This window comes from Poecilia reticulata, chromosome 12 (assembly GCF_904066995.2).
Source record: "Poecilia reticulata chromosome 12, P_reticulata-male-v2, whole genome shotgun sequence".
In the NCBI taxonomy this organism is placed as follows: Eukaryota; Metazoa; Chordata; class Actinopteri; order Cyprinodontiformes; family Poeciliidae; genus Poecilia; species Poecilia reticulata.
Genome location: NC_088841.1, coordinates 26,329,696 through 26,350,509, shown reverse-complemented (window position 1 = coordinate 26,350,509; position 20,814 = coordinate 26,329,696). Strand labels below are relative to the sequence as shown.

The 20,814-nt window shown below is 45.3% G+C and overlaps 2 protein-coding genes across 2 annotated transcripts in view; both read left to right on the top strand.

Annotated features, from left to right (window-relative positions):
• dcc (DCC netrin 1 receptor) overlaps positions 1 to 20,814 on the top strand; it is a 166,135-nt gene that overhangs the window by 123,747 nt on the left and 21,574 nt on the right. The window lies entirely within an intron of this gene.
• LOC145553971 (uncharacterized) lies at positions 1,580 to 20,790 on the top strand. The gene is made up of 6 exons (XM_081613116.1): positions 1,580 to 1,802; positions 8,676 to 8,817; positions 12,716 to 12,826; positions 14,591 to 14,785; positions 17,280 to 17,375; positions 20,648 to 20,790. The coding sequence occupies exons 2-6, from the start codon at positions 8,690 to 8,692 to the stop codon at positions 20,655 to 20,657; spliced, it is 540 nt and encodes a 179-aa protein (XP_081469242.1). The 5' UTR covers positions 1,580 to 1,802; positions 8,676 to 8,689; the 3' UTR covers positions 20,658 to 20,790.

Here is a 20,814-nt window from a genome sequence, read left to right as displayed (position 1 = left end):
GAAACCCGAGCTGCCGCCTCTGTGGCGTTTCCTGCTGCTTTGCTCCGCGCTGCAGGTCTGCATGTGCGCATTTCCTTTGACTAGGCCGTTAAAGGCCGTTTGGTTGCTCTGCTTCCACCACAGGATATACTCCACTGTGACCGTATCGTTCAGTGTGTCCAGTTTCAGGGATCCACCGTTTGAAGGGGTCAGAGAAAATGTTGGATGTTTTAAATCACGCAGTTTATTCTCCCAGCATCTTGGTGCTAGCATTAGCATTAGCATTAGCATTAGCTAGCTATGTCTGCTGGTGGGGATGGCTGTGGGTCTCCTGATCTGTGCTGTGTGGTTGGAATAATCCAACATTTGGGCCGGGACCAGACAGTTTGGTTCTGATTCGGTTCTGGTAGACGACATCACGCCTCAACAGAACTCTCCTGGATCCAGCAGGAAAACTCTTCAACAGCCGGAGACTCGTCTCCTCAGGCGACGAGTCTCAAGGTGTCTCGTGTCGCACCTTGGGACCAAAACGAACATCGTTTGTGACGGCGGGTTTGGATTGGCCGACACGAAACCACGGCAACGCTGGAGTAAACGGAGGAAGGACCAGCTACCCGCGTGTCCAATGGTGACCTCAACGCTCATGGCCATGTTTGTGACCCGTCGATCCCAGTGTGTCGTCTCAGAGCCTGAACGCGTCGTCAGGGTTTCTGTTTTCTCCTCTGCGTCTATAAGCTGTAAATGATCACGCGCAGTTACTCTTAGCAGTTTGGCGATGAAATAAAAGCTCTGTAGGTAAACGCTTCCTGTTTCATCATCACTCTTACCGCGATAGGGGGAAAACAAAAGCACACCGCACTGTTCAGATTCTCACTTCTATGTTTTTGCTTCCCTTCCGTTCAGCCGGTTTTAAACGTGCACAAGTCTAAAGGGTGTGAATACTTTTGGTGTGTGGACGTAAAACGACGCCCTGGGCTCCCGTCTGCAAGGCGTCGGCGGCCATGTCGTCATGGCAACGGCGGCTAAGCTGGAGCATACGGGAGGAATGCGAGAGTTCAGGCCTGGAAAAGAGTTTTAACGTGGATCAGCCGTTCTTCTGCAGACGGTCAGACGTCCTGATGTTCATGTGTTCATACGGTCAGACGTCGTGTCGAAGTGACTCTACAGACGTGACTCCATGAATGTGGGTCGATTCGCGGCTCTGTTTGCTTTCTGAGCGCGTGCAGAGCTGGTGTTGAATGTTATGTTACTGAGCAAATGGAGACATTCTGGCCTCCCTGTGATTGGTGCTTTTACCCAGAGGGCATTAACACACACACACACACACACACACACACACACACACACACACACACACACACACACACACACACACACACACACACACACACACACACACACACACTGTGGATGTGATTGCTGCTTCCACCCAGAGGACAAGAACAAACAATCACAGATTGAATTCAGGGACTGTTTACCCACCTGGTTCTTTGTGGGACCGTGTGTGTGTGTGTGTGTGTGTGTGTGTGTGTGTGTGTGTGTGTGTGTGTGTGTGTGTGTGTGTGTGTGTGTTCTGCTTGCATCGCCGCATACAAGCGTCAGGAGGAACCGGCTGAATTAATTCCAGCCCCGGTTTAAAGTTTTGCTTTTCTTTCAAAGTGTTTTCGTCCATCGATTTCAGCAGAAAGAGTCCAGATGGAAAAACAACAACAGAATCCAGGATCTGCTAAGTAAGGAGCAGTGGACCCTGGAGGGGAGCAGGGCGGTTCTGGGCCAGGTTCTGGTTCTGGTCCAGGAGCTGCAGGGAGGTTTCGACTCCTCAGGTGTGGAAACTGGTGACTGCTGGTTTGTTTTTCTGATATTTTCCGCCTGATAACTGGGATTTCTATATATTTATTGATTAAACAGCCTGACTCGTGGGTTCTTCACGCTGAGCCGATGTGATTATCTCATAGTTCATATTTAGGCTGATCCTCTAAACGCCTTTGCTTTAGTCAGACGTTTGGTTCTGATCTCCACCTTCTCTCTGTTCTCCGTGTTTCCTTCGTGTCGTCGGAGGGAAAATTAAAAACGAAACAGGTTCTGGTCCGTTTGCAGGCGGCGGATGAGGCCACGGCTCTGATTGGCCGTCCTGCGTGAATACTAAACAGCTGCATGTTGTTATATTCCTGATGTGTGTTGGTCCTGACCCTGCAGGGCTTCGCTCTGCCGTCTGGGTGCACTGGACGTGTGTGTGTGTGTGTGTGTGTGTGTGTGTGTGTGTGTGTGTGTGTGTGTGTGTGTGTGTGTGTGTGTGTGTGTGTGTGTGTGTGTTCTCCAGACCTTAAATGAACCTCAGACCCCCTCAGTGAGCAGGAGGCTCAGAACGCAGCCTTGTGGGACTCCAGGCCTGAGTAACAGTTTTACTGGTTACTTTTTATTGTTGTAATATTTATTAAAACTATTATTAATTAGTAAAAACTTAAATAATTAGGATTTTAAAAGCAAGAAAAATCGAGTAAAGAAGGAATAACGGTATTAAAAATTACCATATTTTTAAAATGACTGCATGAATAAACTAAATAACAGTCAATATATTATAACATATAACAATTATAAGAATTATATTAATAATTATTAAAATTAAATACATTTTAATACATTAAGAAATGAAATAAACACTAGAAAAGGGAACAATGCTGTTTTTGTTTTTATAAAACAAACAAAACTTTATTACAATTGAAAATTTGATCAATAAAAAATTAAAACAAAAAATGAATATTGTTTTTAAATTAAACAATAAAATAAATTTAAGAAAATAAGTGAACGTTTAAAACGAGTCATTATTTCAGACTTGATGTCTATTAACAGTTAAATCTCTTTATTAATTTCAAAACATGTTTATAAAATAATTTTAAATACTATTTTTGTATGTTTTTTTAATCTGATTAAAAATAAAAAGGATTCAGAGCCAGGTAACATTCAATTATTGTGATTTTTAAAGAACATGAATGGATGAATGTCTCCTCATCCTGACGTCTGCTGATGAGAGTTAAATGGATTTATTGATGTTTCTGCTGAAGCCGGGAGGAATCTGGGTTTCTGGCTCCGTCCTTCATGGATGGTTTGCTCCTCGTGTCTTTGTGGGAGTTGTTACAACACGAGTTTAACTTCTGTAGCATTTCCATGGAGACCCGCTGAGAACGATGTGCTGTCAAAGTGGCTAATTAGGTGATGAGGCAGGAGGAGGAGGAGGCAGTTTGGAGGAGCTCTGGCTGTGCTTCATCCCAGCTCCTCCTAATCAGCTCTGCTGTAATCAGTTAGCAGGAGGAGGAGCAGCAGAGGGAGCAGGTGCTGCTAAATGTGAATGGATTCCTCTGTGGCGGCTCCGATACCCGGTCCGATAAACGGTCAGATAAACGGCCCGATACCAGGTCCGATACCCGGTCCGATAAACGGTCAGATAAACGGCCCGATAAATGGTCTGATAAACGGCCCGATACCTGGTCCGATAAATGTTTCGATGAACAGTCCGATAAACGGTCCGATACCCGGTCCAATAAACGATCCGATACCTGGTCCGATAAATGTTTCGATGAACAGTCCGATAAACGGTCCGATACCCGGTCCAATAAACGGTCCGATACCTGGTCCGATAAATGTTTCGATGAAAAAGTCCAATAAACGGTCCGATAAAGATTCCGATACCCAGTCTGATACCCGGTCCAATAAATGATCGGATAAATGGTCCGATACACGGTCCGATAAATGGTCTGATAAACGGCCCAATACCTGGTCCGATACCCGGTGCAATAAACGGTCCGATAAATGTTTCGATGAACAGTCCGATAAACGGTCCGATAAACGTTCCGATACCCGGTCTGATACCCGGTCCAATACCCGGTCCGATAAATGATCCGATAAATGGTCCGATACCCGGTCCGATAAATGGTCCGATACCAGGTCCAATAAATGTTCCGATAAACGTTCCGATACCCGGTCCGATAAACGGTCCGATACCCATCCATCCATCCATCCATCCATTTTCTTCCTCTTATCCGGGGTCGGGTCGCGGGGGCAGCAGTTTCAGAAGGGAGGCCCAGACTTCCCTCCCCAGCCACTTCTTCCAGCTCCTCCAGGAACCCCAAGCCGTTCCCAGGCCATAGAGAGACATCGTCCCTCCAGCGTGTCCTGGGTCTCCCCTCCTCCCGGTGGGACATGAACTCCTCACCAGGGAGGCGTCCAGGAGGCATCCTTACCAGATGCCCGAGCCACCTCAACTGGCTCCTCTCGACGTGGAGGAGCAGCAGCTCTACTCTGAGTCCCTCCAGGATGACCGAGCTTCTCTCTCTAAGGGAGAGCCCAGCCACCCTGCGGAGGAAACCCATTTCGGCCGCTTGTATCCGTGATCTCGTTCTTTCGGTCATGACCCAAAGCTCATGACCATAGATGAGGGTGGGAACGTAGATCGACCGGTAAATCGAGAGCTTCGCTTTGTGGCTCAGCTCTCTCTTCACCACGACGGACCGGTACAGCGCCCGCTTCACGGCAGACGCTGCCCCAATCCGCCTGTCGATCTCCCTTCTTCCCTCATTCGTGAACAAGATCCCCAGATACTTAAACTCCTCCACTTGAGGCAGGACGACCCCCCTGACCCGGAGAAGGCACTCTACCCTTTTCCGGCTCAAGACCATGGCCTCGGATTTGGAGGCACTGAGCCTCATCCCGGCCGCTTCACACCCGGCTGCGAACTGCTCCAGTGAGAGCTCCAGTGAGAGTCCGATACCCGGTCCGATACAAGGTCTGATAAACGGCCCGATACCTGGTCCGATACCCGGTCCGATAAATGTTCCGATAAACGGTCCGATAAACGGTCCGATACCCGGTCCGATAAATGATCCGATAAATGGTCCGATACCCGGTCCGATAAATGGCCCGATACCCGGTCCGATAAATGGTCCAATACCCGGTCCGATAAACAGTCTGATAAATGGTCCGATAAACAGTCCGATACCCGGTCCGATAAACGGTGCGATACCTGGTCCGATACCTGGTCCGATACCTGGTCCAATAAACAGCCCAATAAATGGTCCGATAAACGGTCCGATACCCGGTCCGATAAACGGCCCGATAAACGGTCCGATAAACAGTCCGATACCCGGTCCGATAAACGGTCCAATAAACGGCCCAATAAATGGTCCGATAAACGGTCCGATACCTGGTCCGATAAACGGTCCAATAAACAGTCCGATAAACGGTCCGATACCTGGTCCGATAAACGGCCCGATAAACGGTCCGATAAACGGTCCGCCTGGTGGAGGGAAACTCGCCGACCACCAGCATGACGGCTGGAGTCTGCTGTAAACATTCATGAAGACTCCACCATGACAGCTGCTCTGTCACGTTTATGGGAGTCGGGGGGTCGGCTCAGAGCTGGGGGGAAACAGTCGCCATGGAAACCAGAGCAACAGCAGAAAAGAGCAAACAGGTTCACTGCAGCATTCATGAATTCATCCGTTCATCCTAAAGGCGAATCAAATGCTGCTGCCAATCAAATTATTTAACTTCCTTCAGAGTTGCTGTAGATTCTGATGGTTGCGGCCAGAGAGGAGCTCCTGTAGCAGTCCGTGTTACAGCGGTTCAAAAACGAGCCTCTGACTGAAGATGTTCACTTTCTTGATTTTTATGAGTTCCATCATCATCTCCAGAGGTTCCACAGCCGTCCCCAGAACCAGAACCAGTCCTGGTTCTCCACAGGGTCCTGCTGGCCGAATGTCTGCAGCAGCAGATTGTGGATTCAGCCTCAGGTCAATAGAAACCAAACGATATTTGACTCCACACAAGCAGCTGGACGATTCAGGTCCATGTTCATAATTTAAGTGCAGTTCTTTATTTTACTGTTTATAGTTTTTATGGACAGTTTGTGATTTTTGTCACTGTGGAGAAATAGTGACGTATTTACCTGCTCGGGGTTTTGTGGTGGGTTTGTGCCTTACCAGAGGCATGAAACTCTGAAAACTGTTTATATCTCTATATCTTCATGAAGTTACGCTTCAAGCTAGCAGTTGCAAGCACGGCTAATTCACGTTTTCTTTTTTTTTTTTGTAAAATGTTAAAATTTGGACCTAATCCTGTCTGAACTCTACGATCATCAGATTTCGCTGAGCTTCTGGTTCGTCTCTTAGACTCCTGCTGACTGCGGAGCCATCTGAGTATTTCTGCAGATGACAGGAGTTGGATTTGTGCTGGGAGTCTGAGGTTTATGGCGTGAAAAGGCCTGGTGAGAGAGCAGAGCCCTGAGGTGTCCCTGAATACCAACAAACCAAAACTCAAACTGACTGAGGAACCGAAACCGACGGAAAGTAAATGTCAGCAACCAGGTTGTCATTTTCTGCGCTTCTGTTCTGCGCTGCTGCTGGGAGTAGAAACAAGAAGCAGCTCAACTTATGACTGAATTAGTTGATGAGAGAAAACAGAATTACTTTTCTGATCCATTAATGTTCATTGATTAGTGTTCAGCCCGGCGAACACGCTCCGGGTCGCAGTGAGCGGAGCGGCTGATGGCAGCAGAGCTCACAGGAGGCCCAGCCAACATCTGCTGCATCTGTGTTTGTGTGTGTGGCAGAGGTGGGTTGTTAACATGCAAATAAAGCAATTAAAATTCATTCAACACACAGCGGCTCGCACGCAAACACACCCAAACACTCCGCATGCATACAGATGGAAGCGCAGCAGACGATGAATCCAGACGAGCAGCAGAAACAGAAGCTTAACGGCGTCGGTGCTGACCACAGGTCAGATTTACAGTTTGTTTTTACAGTGTCATGAAAACACAGACGGTCCTGGATTCCTGCCGTACCGACAATCTGAGACCAGGGTGGATGTTTATAGGAGGTTTCTGGTGTGATCGGTCGGGTCGGGTCGGGTCGGGTTCTTGGCTCGATCCTCCGTGTGCTGGACTGCTGGACCGTCTGCTGGTGCGACTCAACATGAATATCAGGCGCTAACTGCCTGATGTGGTGGAGGAGCAGCTAAAACACTGTGACTGAATCTGAATCCTGGTGGATCTTTTTCCTTCTCCAGAGGAACAAACATGTAGAGCAGCAGCTCTGCTGTCGCCTCGTTTTCCATCGGTCAACATGTCAGACGCCTCAGATCACTGGACTGACTGGACAGTAGAGTTCTTAGGCTGGACCAGCCAACCCAACTTAACCAACCAAACCAGTGTCTGATCAGGCTCAACTCAACCAACTGACCAGTCCAACCAAACAGCTGACCAGTTCAACCAGACCAGCTGACCAGTCCCACCAAACCAACTGACCATTCCAACCAAACCAACTGACCAGTCCAACCAAACCAACTGACCAGTCCAACCAAACCAACTGACCAGTCCAACCAAACAGCTGACCGGTCCAACTCAACCAACTGACCAGTCCAACCAAACAGCTGACCAGTCCCACCAAACAGCTGACCAGTCCCACCAAACCAACTGACCAGTCTAACCAAACCAGCTGACCAGTCCAACCAAACCAACTGACCAGTCCAACCAAACAGCTGACCAGTCCCACCAAACCAACTGACCAGTCCAACCAAACAGCTGACCAGTCCAACCAAACCAACTGACCAGTCCAACCAAACCAACTGACCAGTCCAACCAAACAGCTGACCAGTTCAACCAGACCAGCTGACCAGTCCAACCAAACCAACTGACCATTCCAACCAAACCAACTGACCAGTCCAACCAAACCAACTGACCAGTCAAACCAAACAGCTGACCAGTCCCACCAAACCAACTGACTAGTCCAACCAAACAGCTGACCAGTTCAACCAAACCAACTGACCAGTCCAACCAAACAACTGACCAGTTCAACCAGACCAGCTGACCAGTCCAACCAAACCAACTGACTAGTCCAACCAACCAGCTGACCAGTCCAACCAAACCAACTGACCAGTCCAACCAAACAGCTGACCAGTCCAACCAAACCAACTGACCAGTCCAACCAAACAGCTGACCAGTTCAACCAAACCAGCTGACCAGTCCAACCAAACAACTGACCAGTCCAACCAAACCAACTGACCAGTCCAACCAAACCAACTGACCAGTCCAACCAAACCAACTGACCAGTCCAACCAACCAACTGACCAGTCCAACCAAACCAACTGACCAGTCCAACCAAACCAACTGACCAGTCCAACCAAACCAACTGACCAGTCCAACCAAACCAACTGACCAGTCCAACCAAACCAACTGACCAGTCCAACCAAACCAACTGACCAGTCCAACCAAACCAACTGACCAGTCCAACCAAACCAACTGACCAGTCCCACCAAACCAACTGACCAGTCCCACCAGACCAACTGACCAACTCAACCAAAACGTTTTTATTGTTGTCTGATCCTCTGGCTGCTGCATCTTATCCTTTATTAATAATTAAAACATCAAACCAGGTTCATTCTTTCATTCTTGATTGAGGTGAAACTAAATCCCTGAACCTCCTGATTTCCTGGAGCCGTAAACGTTGGGATCGTTTCTTCCTCTGCTCTTTGTCTGGCTGACAACGCTGACCGCTGCGCTTGGTGCCAAGGAGTTTCGTCTCTGTGAATTCGTTACCACAGAGCACCTGCGTGGTTAACGCCATCAATAAAACAGCTGAGGATCCGCAAACAGACCGTGGAAGGTGAAAAAATCTGGTTTTCTTCTCCGTTTCTTCCCTCAGAGCATCAAGGTGTCATGGCAGCCGCCGCCTCGCAGCGCCCAGAACGGCATCATCACCGCGTACAAGATCAAATACAGGAAGACTGGTCGCCGTGGAGACCAGGAGGCCATCGAACCCAACAACTTCTGGTACTTGTTCACAGGTGAGTCCAGCCGTTTCTGACCCGTTTCTGATTCACTTCACGTGTTTTATGGTTCATCTGTCAGTAACAGCTGGATTTATAAACCATTAATGAAACAGCAGGACTACAACATGAATAAATCTTTCTGGAATAGACGAATGTATAAAACTCTGGGGAATTGTTCCTGCTCATGTCTGTTTTCTTCTCCTGCCTCAGAAAAACCTTTATTAGCATAAAACATGGCCGACCGGGAGCCTGTGTGTGTGGCTGCATTCAAAGTGCCACCAGCTATTATTTCAATTTGAGCTCCGCCAGATTTGAATGAAACTGATCTCCGTTTTCATTATTTCCTTCATCGACGGTTATCTCTGTCTGTCTGTCTGTCTGTCTGTCTGTCTGTCTGCTGTGAGCCTCCGGGAACCAAACCTTTAATACGCACAACATATATGTAGATATATTCATATCTGTATATCTATAGATCTGTTTTAATGTAGGATTGAGTTTAATCCAGCGCAGTGTCAGCATGTTTAGTCAAAGCTTCAACATCTTCAGCTTCTGTGTTTCTAACCTTTATGGTGATATAAAACACAATGACTAGGCTGTAATGTTAATATTTACTGGTTTACGTCAACAAACGGCTCAACGACTGAACCAAACCGAAGTCTGGACCAAAAGTGATGATTGGATTTTCCAGATATTTTCTGATTTACAACAAAACACCTGAAACACATCAGAAACCGTCTTCTGTTTTTTAAAATCATATTTTACTAAAGCTGGGAAGTGAGTCTGTTTATTTTTATAATCCAAATTATTCAACCAAGCTGAGGAGCCTAAACCAACTAACCAATCTGACTGACCAGATTGGTAACTAGTTACCTGAACTCCTCCACTGTTCAAACAGCTGCCATCCACCCACTAGTTAGCTAACCAGTCAACCCAACAAACTAAAATCCATCTGACCAATAAACCCGACTGTCCAACCTGACCAAACTATCCAAGCCAAACTCAACGCAGTGAAACCAACAGACGGGCCAACCAACACAGCTAGTCACTTAGTCTAACCAACCAACCAACACAGCTAGTCACTTAGTCTAACCAACCAACCAACACAGCTAGTCACTTAGGATAACCAACCAACACAACTAGTCACTTAGCCTAACCAACCAACCAACCAACACAGCTAGTCACTTAGTCTAACCAACCAACCAACACAGCTAGTCACTTAGGATAACCAACCAACCAACACAACTAGTCACTTAGTCTAACCATCCAACCAACACAACTAGTCACTTAGCCTAACCAACCAACCAACACAACTAGTCACTTAGTCTAACCATCCAACCAACACAACTAGTCACTTAGTCTAACCAACCAACCAACACAACTAGTCACTTAGTCTAACCATCCAACCAACACAACTAGTCACTTAGTCTAACCATCCAACCAACACAACTAGTCACTTAGCCTAACCAACCAACCAACACAACTAGTCACTTAGTCTAACCATCCAACCAACACAACTAGTCACTTAGCCTAACCAACCAACCAACACAACTAGTCACTTAGCCTAACCAACCAACCAACACAACTAGTCACTTAGCCTAACCATCCAACCAACACAACTAGTCACTTAGTCTAACCATCCAACCAACACAACTAGTCACTTAGTCTAACCATCCAACCAACACAACTAGTCACTTAGTCTAACCAACCAACCAACCAACACAGCTAGTCACTTAGCCTAACCAACCAACCAACCAACACAGCTAGTCACTTAGCCTAACCAACCAACACAACTAGTCACTTAGCCTAACCAACCAACACAACTAGTCACATAGCCTAACCAACCAACCAACACAGCCAGTCATTTAGCCTAACCAATCAACACAGCTAGTCACTTAGCCTAACCAACCAACCAACACAGCTAGTCACTTAGCCTAACCAACCAACCAACCAACACAGCTAGTCACTTAGCCTAACCAACCAACCAACACAGCTAGTCACTTAGCCTAACCAACCAACCAACCAACACAACTAGTCACTTAGCCTAACCAACCAACCAACCAACACAACTAGTCACTTAGCCTAACCAACCAACCAACACAGCTAGTCACTTAGCCTAACCAACCAACCAACACAGCTAGTCACTTAGCCTAACCAACCAACCAACACAGCCAGTCATTTAGCCTAACCAATCAACACAGCTAGTCACTTAGCCTAACCAACCAACCTACCAACCAACCAACCAACCAACCAACACAGCTAGTCACTTAGCCTAACCAACCAACCAACACAGCTAGTCACTTAGCCTAACCAATCAACACAGCTAGTCACTTAGCCTAACCAACCAACCAACTAACACAGCTAGTCACTTAGCCTAACCAACCAACCAACCAACACAGCTAGTCACTTAGCCTAACCAACCAATGCAGCTAGTCACTTAGCCTAACCAACCAACCAACTAACACAGCTAGTCACTTAGCCTAACCAACCAACGCAGCTAGTCACTTAGCCTAACCAACCAACACAGCTAGTCACTTAGCCTAACCAACCAACCAACCAACACAGCTAGTCACTTAGCCTAACCAACGCAGCTAGTCACTTAGCCTAACCAACCAACACAGCTAGTCACTTAGCCTAACCAACGCAGCTAGTCACTTAGCCTAACCAACCAACACAGCTAGTCACTTAGCCTAACCAACCAACCAACACAGCTAGTCACTTAGCCTAACCAACCAACCAACCAACACAGCTAGTCACTTAGCCTAACCAACCAACCAACACAGCTAGTCACTTAGCCTAACCAACCAACGCAGCTAGTCACTTAGCCTAACCAACCAACACAGCTAGTCACTTAGCCTAACCAACCAACCAACACAGCTAGTCACTTAGCCTAACCAACCAACCAACACAGCTAGTCACTTAGCCTAACCAATCAACACAGCTAGTCACTTAGCCTAACCAACCAACACAGCTAGTTACTTAGCCTAACCAACCAACCAACACAGCTAGTCACTTAGCCTAACCAACCAACCAACACAGCTAGTCACTTAGCCTAACCAATCAACACAGCTAGTCACTTAGCCTAACCAACCAACCAACACAGCTAGTCACTTAGCCTAACCAACCAATGCAGCTAGTCACTTAGCCTAACCAACCAACCAACTAACACAGCTAGTCATTTAGCCTAACCAACCAACCAACCAACCAACCAACACAGCTAGTCACTTAGCCTAACCAACCAACGCAGCTAGTCACTTAGCCTAACCAACCAACACAGCTAGTCACTTAGCCTAACCAACCAACCAACCAACCAACACAGCTAGTCACTTAGCCTAACCAACCAACACAGCTAGCCTAACCAACCAACCAACACAGCTAGTCACTTAGCCTAACCAACCAACCAACACAGCTAGTCACTTAGCCTAACCAACCAACCAACTAACACAGCTAGTCACTTAGCCTAACCAATCAACACAGCTTGTCACTTAGCCTAACCAACCAACCAACTAACACAGCTAGTCACTTAGCCTAACCAACCAACGCAGCTAGTCACTTAGCCTAACCAACCAATACAGCTAGTCACTTAGCCTAACCAACCAACCCAACCATCAGTAGGTTGGGATCTTACCATCCCAACCTACTGACCAATCAACCCAACTGATCAAACCAACCCATCTAACTAAGTTAACCCCAGTCAGTCAACCACTTCAGATCAGAAATGTTTTTCTGTGGATCCTAAAATCCTCTGGCCGTTTTTTAAAACCTGAATGTTTCTGACATGTTTCCTCTGATCCTCGTTTCCTCAGAGTCACTCAGGCATCTTTGGTTATTCACAGCAGCAGCAGCAGCCCTGAAAAGTTCAGCGCTGAATGTCAGGAGTAACGACCCAAACTGTGTCTGCTCTGTCGGCGCTCAGGTCTGGAGAAGGGCAGTCAGTACAGCTTCCAGGTGGCGGCCATGACGGTGAACGGAACGGGTCCGTCCAGCGACTGGAGCACCGCCCAGACGCCGGAGAACGATCTGGACGGTAATCTGTTCAACAAGCTGCGTCTCCCTCCTCCGTCCAAACACACATAAATATTTAAGCAGCGGAGAACCGCGGCTGGTCGATGAGCGAAGCTTTGGTCTCTGGGGGACGGAGGGGAGACGGAGACGGAGAGAAAATATCACCCAGAATGAGAATCAGAAACAAAGGCTGTGATCATAAGATCACAGAAAAATGCTAATCTAGTTTTTCTTACAGTATTTTTAATGTTTTATGTCTTTTCAAGAACGGAAACTAAAACTTGGCTGTAAGTGTGAAGCTTGACTTCATTTGCTTTCTTCATAACGAAGTCAGTAAAACATGTTTGGATGTTCATATAAACATTTAACCCTCCTGTTATGTTGTGGGTCAAATTGACCCGTTTCAAAGTTTAAAAATATTTTTAAAAATAGTTGCAAGTATTTTTATTGCATGAAACTTTTTCTATTTGTCTTAATAGGTGAACTCTACATATAAATTGATCATTTATTCATCACTAAGTATGAATAAACAGTTTGTGTGTCTCAAGTTCAATTATAAAGATCACCCTTTGAAAAAAAAAAAAATTAAATGTAATATAAAAAAATTTACCAAAAATCACTTTCAAGGAAATTATTGTTTTTTTGTGTCTAGGTTTTTTTCAGTGGACATAAAAAATGTAAATCCCATTTTTTATGTCCAAATGAGTAATTGAGTAAGTTGTCGTCATTAATCCTTAATTTCTGAGAAATAAAAAAAACATAATTGCACAAATTTTGATTGAGATGTTTAGTATTGGAGTTAATAACCAGTTAAAGAAATGTTTTGGTTCCTGACACTATATTACATGATAAAACTTGCTATACCTCACGAACATTATTGAAAAAAAAGCCCAAAAAGCTCTAATTATTACGGTAAATGTTATTTAACAATAAAAGCGTTTGGATCTTCTTAACAGTTAGATAAACCATAAAGTTCTGGAGCTGACCCAGTTACGCTGACCTTTCACCCAGTTAGCACGTTAGCCACCCGAGCTAATTAGCCCCGTTCACTTTAACGAGAGCTAAGCTAACAGCTAGGAAACTCCAGCGCTGTGTTTCACCATTTTTTATGTCCAAATGAGTAATTGAGTAAGTTGTCGTCATTAATCCTTAATTTCTGAGAAATAAAAAAAAACATAATTGCACAAATTTTGATTGAGATGTTTAGTATTGGAGTTAATAACCAGTTAAAGAAATGTTTTGGTTCCTGACACTATAGCATGATGAAACTCAAATTGACCCACGAACATTATTGCTGTAGCTCAGAAACGAACATAACAGGAGGGTTAAAGAGTAAAATATTAGGATTATAGTTGATTTAATAATCGGTCCTTTTTGATCCCCATTAGTTTAATCACGTCCACAGGAAGGTGCTGAGACAGTTTCTTCACTCTGAACAGGCTGTACAAACAAACACGTGTTAAGAAACAATTAGCTGACGCTTCATTTGTGACCTCAGATGAGTGAAAAGACAAACGGCAGCGTTGATGATTCCTCTTCATGCTGCAGATCAGGAACACGACGCTCTGCTCAGCAGGAGGCGCTCAGATAACAACAACAAACACGTCTTTGCTAACTGCGTTTCTCAGAGACGGAAACTTAATTTCGATGGATTGTCGCTCAGGGAGGCGATGTGAAGCCCCCAGGGGGCAGCCGGGCAGTAATCTGATCTAATCTGAGGCTGAGGGGTAACACGACGGGCGCTGACGACTCTTCTTCTTCTTCTTCTGTGGTTTTGTCGTGGCAGAGAGTCAGGTTCCGGACCAGCCCAGCTCGCTGCACGTCCGGCCGCTGCCCAACAGCATCATCATGTCCTGGACGCCGCCGCTCAGCCCCAGCATCCTGGTCCGCGGCTACATCATCGGCTACGGAGTGGGAAGCCCCTACGCCGAGACGGTCCGAGTGGACAGCAAGCAGAGATACTACTCCATCGAGAACCTGGGTGGGTTCTGGTCCCTCCCTCACCGACCCGGGTCCAACTCGCCTCATACATGCACACTTTCTATGTCGAGTGTTAGTTTTTTCATCTGTTTAGTGGTTTAGCTTTAGCTTCTGCTAGTTTTTCATCTGTTTAGTGGTTTAGCTTTAGCTTCTGCTAGTTTTTCATCTGTTTAGTGGTTTAGCTTTAGCTTCTGCTAGTTTTTCATCTGTTTAGTGGTTTAGCTTTAGCTTCTGCTAGTTTTTCATCTGTTTAGTGGTTGAGCTTTAGCTTCTGCTAGTTTTTTCATCTGTTTAGTGGTTTAGATTTAGCTTCTGCTAGTTTTTTCATCTGTTTAGTGGTTTAGCTTTAGCTTCTGCTAGTTTTTCATCTGTTTAGTGGTTTAGCTTTAGCTTCTGCTAGTTTTTTCATCTGTTTAGCGGTTTAGCTTTAGCTTCTGCTAGTTTTTCATCTGTTTAGCGGTTTAGCTTTAGCTTCTGTTAGTTTTTCATCTGTTTAGTGGTTTAGCTTTAGCTTCTGCTAGTTTTTCATCTGTTTAGTGGTTTAGCTTTAGCTTCTACTAGTTTTTCATCTGTTTAGTGGTTTAGATTTAGCTTCTGCTAGTTTTTTCTTCTGTTTAGTGGTTTAGCTTTAGCTTCAGCTATTTTGTATCTGTTTAGCATTACCTTCTGCTAGCTTTTTCATCTGTTTAGTGGTTGAGCTTTAGCTTCTGCTAGTTTTTTCATCTGTTTAGTGGTTTAGATTTAGCTTCTGCTAGTTTTTTCTTCTGTTTAGTGGTTTAGATTTAGCTTCAGCTATTTTGTATCTGTTTAGCATTACCTTCTGCTAGCTTTTTGATCTGTTTAGCGGTTGAGCTTTAGCTTCTGCTAGTTTTTTCATCTGTTTAGTGGTTTAGATTTAGCTTCTGCTAGTTTTTTCTTCTGTTTAGTGGTTTAGCTTTAGCTTCAGCTATTTTGTATCTGTTTAGCATTACCTTCTGCTAGCTTTTTGATCTGTTTAGCGGTTGAGCTTTAGCTTCTGCTAGTTTTTTCATCTGTTTAGTGGTTTAGCATTAGCTTCTGCTAGTTTTTTGATCTGTTTAGCGTTAGCTTCAGCTATTTTTTATCTGTTTAGCATTAGCTTATGCTAACTTTTTGATCTGTTTAGCGGTTGAGCTTTAGCTTTTGCTAGCTTTTTGATCTGTTTAGCATTAGCTTCTGCTAGCTTTATGATCTGTTTAGCGGTTTAGCATTAGCTTATGCTAACTTTTTGATTTGTTTAGCAGTTGAGCTTTAGCTTTTGCTAGCTTTTTGATCTGTTTAGCATTAGCTTCTGCTAGTTTTTAATGTATTTAGATTTAGCTTCCACTGACATTATTTTGTGTTTCTCAGTGTAGCATTAGCCTCTCTTGCTTTTTATGTATCTAGCATTAGCTTCTGTTATTTTCTCAGTGTGTAGCGTTAGCTTGCACTAATTATCTTGTGTGTACTGGTTTAGCATTAGCAGACCTAAGATTCTTGCTTAGCCAATCAGTGGCTAGTGAACCTGTCTGTTTGGTTAGCTCCGCCCACCACTGACAGTAGCTACTGCTGACTTGAGTGAAAACATAAACTCCATTCTAACCACGGTGGCCATTTTGAAAATGGACAAGATCCTGAAAACATGTTGAAGTTCTGTTGTTTAACAAACGTCGGCCTGATTCCACACCAAACACTCATGGATTTGGTGATTTTAGCGACAGAAACACATTTTCCGTGACACCCTGGAAGCCATATTGGGATCGTTTCGTCCAGCTATGCGTTTTGCTCTTTTAAATACTGTTTTCATTTTAAAGTTTCTCCGTTATCAGACAGCATAGACGTCGGTTCTCCGTCTGTGTGGTGCCAGCAGCCGGAGTCGGACCCGGATGAACCAGCCGCTCATCCCTCATAAATCCTGCTGCCAGTATTGACACAGCGCTCCCCGTCTTCCATTAATTCATTACGACGATGAAACCCCCTCATTTAATTACAATCAATAATTTAAGGCAGTTTAATAAGAAAGCTGTTTGGAGTGGAAATCTAATTGTGAGACGCCTGCAGAGGGGGGACATCCTCCCCGTGGGAGCGGAGCGCCCAGCGATTTGCATGCCAGCGGAGAGCAAAACAAATTGGACCCGTCTTTCTGCGGCGCTGGAAATTTCCCTCTCAGGTCTCGTAATGGAGGCGTAATGAAAAACTCGCATCCAGCTGCTGAGCAGCGCCGCATTCATAATTCATGCCTGCTGTTAATTCATGCGGCGGTTTGGTGACACGGAGGGAACATGGCGGAGCCACGGGTCGGGTCGGGTCGGGTCGGGACCAGAACCTGCTGGGGCAGCAGAGGGATTTCACTGATTCTGCTCACGTCGGCCGTGACCTTTCACCCCTCCTCTGTTTTATATGAGTGGGGCCGCACAATGGCGGCCATCTTGGAGTGCTGATGTAGAAGGAGCCTCACCTGATCTCTCTCTCTCTCTCTCTCTCTCTCTCGCCCTCAGAGCCGAGCTCTCACTACGTCATCTCACTGAAGGCCTTCAACAACGCAGGGGAGGGAGTTCCTCTGTACGAGAGCGCCGTGACCCGATCACTGACCGGTAGGGGGGGAGGGATGGATGAACCTCTAACATCCTGGTCATTCAGTCATGTGATAACGACTGGCTGCTTTCCTTCTATGGCAGCAGACAGGGTGTACTTATTTTCCCCTCCTGCCTTGGTGCAGACGGGGTGTACTTATTTTCCCCTCCTGCCTTGGTGCAGACGGGGTGTACTTATTTTTGCTGCTGCATGCTGACAGTCAGAGAATCTGGATGAGTTTCTTCATTCCAACGTGTCGGTCAGGAATCGATGAGCGGAGAGACTGAAGCTGCTACTGACCACACACACACTGACACACACACACACACACACTGACACACACACACACTGACACACACACACACACACTGACACACACACACACACACTGACACACACACACACTGACACACACACACACTGATACACACACACTGACACACACACACACTGACACACACACACTGACACACACACACACACTGACACACACACACACACACTGACACACACACACACTGACACACACACACACACACACACTGACACACACACACACTGACACACACACACACACTGACACACACACACTGACACACACACACTGACACACACACACACTGACACACACACACACACTGACACACACACACTGACACACACACACACTGACACACACACACTGACACACACACACACTGACACACACACACACACACACACACTGACACACACACACTGACACACACACACACTGACACACACTGACACACACACACTGACACACACACACACTGACACACACACACACTGATACACACACACTGACACACACACACACTGACACACACACACACTGACACACACACACACTGATACACACACACTGACACACACACACACTGACACACACACACACTGATACACACACACTGACACACACACACACTGACACACACACACACACACACACACACACACTGACACACACACACTGACACACACACACACACACTGACACACACACTGACACACACACTGACACACACACACAGCTTTTATTCCCCAGCTTTATAAAAACGTCTCGTTAACGGCGGCGCCTCGTTAATAGACTGCCCGGTCTTCGCCTGGCCGCCCCCACACTGCAGCGGCTCTGAGCCGCCGCCGAGCCGCCATTTAATCAGCGACCTGAGGGTCGAAGCGACCGGAGGAGACGGGCGAGAGGAGAGAGAGGAGAGAGAGGAACATCAGGAGTGAGGCGGCGAGCTGATGGGCGGCGGCGTTTACTGCAGCCTCCTCCTCCTCCTCCTCCTCCTCCTCCTCCTCTCATCCGTCGCTCCGGTTCTCCGCTGCTGATTGGCTCAGAGTCCTGATGACACCACCAATTCTTCCTTTTCAGGAACTACAGGCAAAACATGCAGAACGACTGATCAATAATCTATCGATTATCGATCACAATTTTAAAAAATCAAGTTTTCCATTCATGCATTTTTCATACAATATTATAAATAATTCAATAAACAAATGACTTTAATAAAACACAGACAGAAAACGTATTTATTTCTTGCACAGACCAATAACTCAATCAGTCGATAATTGATTCAGTTATTGATTGGTGTCTGTTTCTACTTCCTGTCTTTCTGTTGTAGAATCTTCTTCTCCTCCTTTATCCCTCTTGATTTGTTCTGCTTCCCTTTCGGCCGTTTTGCTTAAATAAATGCAGGAGCCTAAAAAAAAAAAAGAAGCTGAACGTGATGCAGACGTTTGGTTGCCTGTAGGTCAAAGGTCACAGAGCAGCTGATTTCCTGCTCCTCGCTGCCTTCAGCTGGTTTCCTCCATCAGGTTCTGCCACTCAGTGTGCCTCACGTTTCATTAAATAAAGTATTTCTCTGCATTCTGATGGATCTGACTGGACGGGTTGATCCATGCTGCAGGTTCTTCAGCTCCCTGGTCAAATAAAAGGTTAAATAATGAGGTTAAATAATGAGGTAAAAATAATGAGGTTAAATAATGAGGTCAAATAATGAGGTTAAATAATGAGGTTAAATAATGAGGTCAAATAATGAGGTTAAATAATGAGGTCAAATAATGAGGTTAAATAATGAGGTTAAATAATGAGGTTAAATAATGAGGTCAAATAATGAGGTTAAATAATGAGGTCAAATAATGAGGTTAAATAATGAGGTCAAATATTGAGGTCAAATAATGAGGTTAAATAATGAGGTCAAATATTGAGGTTAAATAATGAGGTCAAATAATGAGGTTAAATAATGAGGTCAAATATTGAGGTCAAATAATGAGGTTAAATAATGAGGTTAAATAATGAGGTTAAATAATGAGGTTAAATAATGAGGTCAAATAATGAGGTTAAATAATGAGGTCAAATAATGAGGTTAAATAATGAGGTCAAATATTGAGGTCAAATAATGAGGTTAAATAATGAGGTCAAATATTGAGGTTAAATAATGAGGTTAAATAATGAGGTCAAATAATGAGGTCAAATAATGAGGTTAAATAATGAGGTCAAATAATGAGGTTAAATAATGAGGTTAAATAATGAGGTCAAATAATGAGGTTAAATAATGAGGTTAAATAATGAGGTTAAATAATGAGGTTAAATAATGAGGTCAAATAATGAGGTTAAATAATGAGGTCAAATAATGAGGTTAAATAATGAGGTTAAATAATGAGGTCAAATAATGAGGTTAAATAATGAGGTCAAATAAAGAGGTTAAATAATGAGGTCAAATAATGAGGTTAAATATTGAGGTTAAATAATGAGGTTAAATAATGAGGTCAAATAATGAGGTTAAATAATGAGGTCAAATAAAGAGGTTAAATAATGAGGTCAAATAATGAGGTTAAATAATGAGGTTAAATAATGAGGTTAAATAATGAGGTTAAATAATGAGGTTAAATAATGAGGTAAAAGCCTCCAGGAGCCTCTGACAGCCAGACGGAAACGAGTTGAACCTCCTCGGATGAAGCAGCCGACGGCAGCATGTTGTGTGTGAACGTCCGGAGCCGCTGACCCCCAGGGAACGCTTCGGCAGCGACCGGCCTGCAAACACGGTTTACGTGAGGTGTTGTTGTGCTGGTCAGTCTCTGCGGGTCAGCGGCTCCCCTTCCTGTTAGCTGCTTTTGTCTCTGACTTCTGTTTTCTCTCCGGTTTGTTCTTCACCTCCTCTTCACCTCCTCTTCATCTCCTCTTCATCTCCTCTTCATCTCCTCTTCATCTCCTCTCTGCCTGTACGCCATCATGCCTGCGTTTAATTCGCCGGGTGTAAATCAGACCCCATTGACCCGTTAGAGGACGACCTTTTCCACCTCTTTGATAAATTCCCAACTCCCATGCCAGACACCAGCACTCCCATGATCCCCCCAGTAGGAGTCCAGGCCGTGGCGCTGTCCTCCGACTCGGTCCGCGTCTCCTGGGCCGACAACTCCATGACCAAGAAC

Coding starts and splice junctions, on each gene's coding strand:
- LOC145553971 (XM_081613116.1), top strand. CDS start 8,690: ATGGCAGCCGCCGCCTCGCAGCGCCCAGAACGGCATCATCACCGCGTA. Junction 12,827..14,590: donor GCCGGAGAACGATCTGGACG/GTAATCTGTTCA, acceptor TTGTCGTGGCAG/AGAGTCAGGTTCCGGACCAG. Junction 14,786..17,279: donor CTACTCCATCGAGAACCTGG/GTGGGTTCTGGT, acceptor TCTCGCCCTCAG/AGCCGAGCTCTCACTACGTC.